The sequence below is a fragment of the Hippoglossus stenolepis genome, chromosome 18 (genome assembly GCF_022539355.2).
Source record: "Hippoglossus stenolepis isolate QCI-W04-F060 chromosome 18, HSTE1.2, whole genome shotgun sequence".
NCBI classification, from domain to species: Eukaryota; Metazoa; Chordata; class Actinopteri; order Pleuronectiformes; family Pleuronectidae; genus Hippoglossus; species Hippoglossus stenolepis.
In genome coordinates this window covers 9727288-9733329 of record NC_061500.1, presented here as the reverse complement: position 1 = coordinate 9733329, position 6042 = coordinate 9727288, and the positions used below count along the sequence as shown (strand labels likewise).

Below are 6042 nucleotides of genomic sequence, written 5' to 3'. Positions count from 1 at the left end.
TAGATAGATAGATAGGCATACAGATTATAATGAGGCATATAAATAATAATGAGGCACATGGATAGCATATGTTATATCTATCTATCTATCTATCTATCTATCTATCTATCTATCTATCTATCTATATATCTATCTATCTATCTATCTATCACATATTTGCAGAGATTTTGTGTTGTAACATGATGTGTACCAGTGTGGTTTTGATGCCGAGACAGGAATTATATATGTAAGTAGTTATTTGTATTTTTTATTTTCACAGTGTTAGTGCACGAAACGTACACGATGCGTCACCAAAACAAATTTCAAAAAGTTTATTTTGAAGCCACCACAGGAAGTGTGTATTGGCGGTATTGCGGGAGACCTTCCTGCTCCATCAGCCGTCGCAGCGATCACTTCCAGCCGAGCATTGCAGAGAGCAGTCAACCCGTCGTGTCTCTACCCGAGGCCGGATGGTAAAATCCAACCTCCAGCGGATCCTAAACAGTCATTGCTTTGCTCGCGAGAAAGAAGGAAAACAGCAGCCTCCCACCACAATGGCGAATTTGAATAGCGGAATCTGTGACATGATCGGAAAGTAAGTGGACGATGGAGAAACGCCTCGGCTAGCTAGAGGCTAACCGCGGGGTGGGGGAGGGGCGGCTAAGCTAGCCCGGCTAGCGGCCACTGAAAAGCGGAAGTAGATCGGGTTTAAAGGTACAATTTGTCCACACGACGCGGAACCACCGGTGTTTCCGGGTTTGTGTTTAGAGTCAACGGCGTGCGCGACGTTTTTATTTCACGCTGTCACGTTAAAAGTTGATTTATTGGCCCAGAGAGGCGACATGACAAGCGTTAAATTAGCCGCTGTTAGCTAGGGACGTCGTCGAATTCGTTACGTCACGCAGGGCTCCCGAAAAACAACACATCGGGGAAGGATCCTCCTCGTGTTGAGAAGTCGATTTAATAAACAAAACCGGCTTCCGTACTCCAGGGAGTAACTGTCAGCCCACTGGTTTAAACGTGACTCACAAAAGTTTTTAACTTTTTATAAAGGCGAAAATCCGGTTAATGGAGGTTTCACAGAACAGATGAGTAAACAAGATAGTACTAGATAGAATATGCTAGAACGTGTAAGATCTGCTGAGTCTGGGTAATGTAAGAGAAACGATCGTACTGTAAATCCCTGAGAGGGGGGGCAGTCACCAGGTGAGCACATGTTTCTGACCACGTAGGTCTCGTGAGCTGAGTCAAGTTGAATATTGCGTAACCGACAGCGATCTGACCGTGTAACTGTACCCACATGTACACAGATCAAATACATCTGTAATACAAGCACAGAAACGGGAACTATGATGGTCGTTATGTCACTGTTAAAGTAGTTGTTATTTCAATCAATAACAAGGAAGACATTTTTGTATTTGTCTATACGTCTTAATTATATTATATAATTGTACTTATATATTCACAACCCATCCATGCCAATAAAGCTTCAAAGACGCCATGCTACAAAGATGACTTAACAGCTGTGAAAACATCTGTATTTCACCACGTGAATAATATCTGAAGCCATAACTACATTGATTCATTCCGTGAGAATTAAAGGCCAACTTTTTTTTATTAGGTGATTATTTTAGTGTAGGGCTGCAACTTGATTGTTCTGTTTAATGTAGTTTATTAGTTTGATTTGCTTGTGTCAGGAAATGTGTCAATCACAAGTAGCAGTTCCCAAGATAATTTCTTGTAATAAAGTTTTTATTTTTTACCTGATCCAAAGTCTAAAACCCAAAGGGTCTCAGTTTACTGTGATGTAAGTCAAAAATTCTGCCATTTGATAAATTTGACTTGGTAACCTATTTTAAAACCTCATCTTGGGCTATAGTGGGCATTTTTCACGTAAACAACTATTGAAAATTATCTATAAATAAATCGATGGTGAAAATAGTTGGTTGCAGCCCTCATTTTTATATCAATTAATTTATGAGTCAACCATCTTTAGTTTAAGCTTCTTAATTGACTATTCGCAGCTTTACATTCTCTTACAGTAAAATTAAACAAGTATTTATAGGGTTTGGTCATGGTTCTTTCTACAACATATAAAATGAATTTCAAAGTAATTGACACTGGTGGTTGTAACTCACCACACAGACATTTGAGTTTGTGCAGGTAGCAGCAGATGTGTTGGTTTGTTGCCTCCCACAACAACCATCCTTTTGATGTCGTCATTAATGAGAAGTGCAGTGCTCTCACACAAAGAGGTTTTTTCCTTTATAGTGTTGAGCTGCACGTAGCGTGATCTGTACACATCTAATCTGAAAGGGTGTTATCACAGTTAACAGATGTCAGATCTTGCTCCATACGTGCACAGTGTGAGGCAAGAGCACTTCATTATTTATCAGTAGGAATATGACATGACTTCACGGACCTGGCTACGTCTCAAATTTCACAATCTTTTTGATCAACTCATGCAGTTCTTTTTGCCACACCATAACAACTCCCATGGTATTACTTTGAGACTAAAGTAATGTAAAATATTATAAAACCATGAATATTCATTTTGACACTTGTTCACACAGTGACCCACTGTACGTGTTGAATTTTCTAAACCTTACATTTTTCTGTCTCAGTGTTCTGACTGCCACCTCTCCTTTCAGCCTGTCCCTGCACTGTAGTAGTACCCGCGGTCCGGGGCCTCAGTGGTGCTCCTGATGCCCCTCTCCCACCCCTGAAGATCCCAGGTGGGCGAGGGAATGGCACACGGGATCACACTCCTTCAGCTCGGCCGGTCTACTCGGTAAGTGTAGACACAAACACACACACTTACCACTCAAATGCAGCCAGAGAAGCTCTGATGCATATGCAGAAACAAAGTTATAAGGTGTCATGTTCAGAGGAAGAAAAGCATTTCACCACAACCATTTCCTGTCATGTGGTGTGTTTGTTTATACAGCTTGGAAGGGCACACCGGGGTATAACTTGATTCAGACAAGTGAAACACAGTCCAATTTCCAAACATACGACACATTCCCATTCTATTTGATTTGTAATGGAAAACTAGAAAGAAAAACACAGTCCACGTGACACAAGGAACATCAGGGCCGCTGGTTTTAAGATGCATTGTTTGCTTTTTCATTTTCCAGGACCGAAAGTTGACGGTAACGGAGGAGCCAGCAGGGAATGGTCGCCCTGGGATACTCCACTTTCAAACGCACCCCACTGTTACCAAGACGATACAGTGGGATGCTGTCCTCAGCAGCAGCGCTCTCTACGTGGAGATACCTCTTGACCCTCTCCCTGAAGGCAGCAAGGAGAGGTGAGGGCACGAAAAAGAAATGGAGTTCATAAGATCCCTACAGTGGAACACTTGAGTCATGTTACAGGACAGTAAAGAGGCAGTTTAAGGAAGAATAAAACGTACAAATAAATATTTTTACAAGGTGAAATGAAAGTATTGGACCTGGCCTGTCTGTAGACCTCTGTGCCTCAATTTCCTGTCAATCTAATTTTTATAGTTTCAATATTAAGTTGCAGGTTTGTTCTCCAAAACCAGTACAAATATCAGTAAAACACATCTAAATATTCATGGATAAACTAGAGATTTAGTCAGAGATCCAGTGGATGTTGTTGTGTTTGCGCCTGCATGTTAAGTGTTCCATTTTCTAAGCCGCCTCCTGTTTTCCCCACAGTTTCGCAGCTCTCCTGGAGTATGCCGAAGAACATCTGAAAGTCGTTAGTGTGTTTGTCTGCTTTTACAAGAACAGAGATGATCGTGGTATGTGCCGACCAGCCCTATTTTCCCAGCGCACCTTTTTTCATCCACACAACTTGTGTTGCTTTGTTTGTGTGCTGCATTCTAACATCTGTCGTTCCTGACATTTTTCTTCCAGCTAAACTGGTGCGTACCTTCAGTTTCCTGGGCTTTGAGATTGTGAAACCGGGCCATGCCCTCGTCCCACCTCGACCCGACGTTTTCTTCATGGCCTACAATTTTGATCGGGACTCTTCGGACGAGGAGTAGCCCCCTGGACAGCCCCTCCACCCCATCCTCACCTCCCCATTTTTCCCTCCCCACTATATGTTGGCCCATCCCGTCCCAGCTTATCCATCTGCACCCAGCGTCTGTGTTAAACCCTCAGCCGTAGCTCTCTGTATGCAAGCATTCATCCCCCCATGCTTTTTATTCAAGGGAATATGTAAGCTGTGCATCTCCTGATCCCCCATCTATCTTTGTGTGTTTTAATATGCTGTTTTCATTCAAGATTGATTGGTGTTGTCACCTAAATACGAGGGAAACTGTTTTTTTGGACTTTGATTATATTGCAGTTGTCATAGCTCTAAGTTAAATTGTCTTATTTCCATTTTTTGTCCGGTCGTTGTTTTGTTTATTTCCTTTTACGATAGATTAAGGAGGAGAAATCTTAAATTCTTGAATGTACAACAAAGGGTCATCAGGTTTACACTCGGGTACTCCAGCTTTGTTTTTTTGGATTGGCTAAATAATAACGTTAAAATTTTTGCCCAAATACCAACTTATAAATTTCAGCGGGACCAGTTTGGTTTTATAGCACTGATACCCTTTTAAGTATTAGTATTTTTAAAACTTTACGTTTTGAGCGACAGCCCCAATAATTGGTACTTCATAGAGAATAGTGAATCCATTTAGACTAGAGGTGGAGAGGAAAGATGAATACTGTTGCACGTGTTGGTTTCAAGATCCTACGATGAGTGTGTTTGTACAGAGCGAAAGGAAAGTGAATAATCCAAAGTGCTTTTGCTTCTTTCTGCCATGTGTATCTGACAATATTGTAGTGTTTTATTTTGGAGGATGAAAAATGTTGCTGTGAATGGGATATTTTTTTTGGTCATTTTTGGATTAGCATTCCTTTTCAACTTTTTGTTTTTTCATGATAATAAGGAGTTCATTGTTCACCTGCATAGTGGTACCTGTTGTGCGTCTGTGATAATAAAACAAACAAAAACAAAACTGGTCTTGTGAGTTGACTTGTACCTAAGTTCATTTCAGAAAACAACGTACATGTTTAAACCAAATTAAATATCCTGGGGTGTAAGGTGCTACTGCATGTGGAGCACAATGCTACACTACATTATTAAAAGCACTTGTCTTGTATTCACCAAAATGTAATTTCTGGGGTGAGGTGAAGAAATCGAGGTCAGTTACAAAAGAGCAGCTGGGCTGACATCCAGAGCCTGTAGTGCACACTAACACCACCAGGAGGCTTCACAGGACCATTGCTGATATCAAAGTTGTGTCTGTGCAGTGAACAGTTATGTAAACAAAGGTTTCCTATTCAGAATAATGTAAACAATTCAAGCAAGAGTAAAAAGTGAACTGATGCCTTTTATATTTTATGCAAAGTTCTCTGAATCGCCTTGTTGAAATGTGCTATGCAAATAGACCTGCCTTGCCTTGCTGATATTCAAAGTAGCTGTACAAATACTGATTGACTCCATCACTTACATGTTATATTTCTAATCTTATTGATTTATTTTGGGCTTTTATTATATTGCACTGCTAAATTTTTCCCATTAAAGAATTTAGGAAAAATAACTGGTAACAAATAAGACAAGTCCATCAAGTTAATGATGTCATAATCCTCGAACATGTTTCCAGTTTTCAGTATTCAGAGTTGAGCACCAACTTACATGAGAGGTGTGATTTCTCACCATCTCTATGCAGACTAGTCTGCTGTGGAACTCGCCTCCATTTTCTATTTCCACTACTTACTCAATGATGACGATAATAGTGACGAGTCTGTCCTCGCTGTCCTTCAAAACAGCAAAGAAAAACTGTTTAACTTGACTATGGAGGAAACAAAAAAAAAAACATTGCAGAAGAAAAACAAATTTCCCTTTCATAGACTGTATTAGCCCAGAGCTATGTTAAGTTAGGCTGATATTAATTCAATTAAACAATTAACAAATTACTATCACTAGACAGATCAACTTAATACACAAAACTACATGATAGCAGTACTATTTTACAACAAATACTAACATTGTATTGGATTTGGCTGCAACACTGTTTAACCCTGAGACTCATAAAGT

General features: G+C 40.3%; 1 protein-coding gene across 1 annotated transcript; it reads left to right on the top strand.

The window, feature by feature from the left end:
* The first annotated feature begins 362 nt into the window (after positions 1 to 362).
* Positions 363 to 4960, top strand: oaz1b (ornithine decarboxylase antizyme 1b). Its single transcript, XM_035185076.2, is given in 6 exon segments — positions 363 to 574; positions 2631 to 2682; positions 2684 to 2770; positions 3117 to 3289; positions 3663 to 3748; positions 3864 to 4960. Coding segments are annotated over 6 exon segments (654 nt in total). The 5' UTR covers positions 363 to 449; the 3' UTR covers positions 3995 to 4960.
* Positions 4961 to 6042: the final 1082 nt, after the last annotated feature.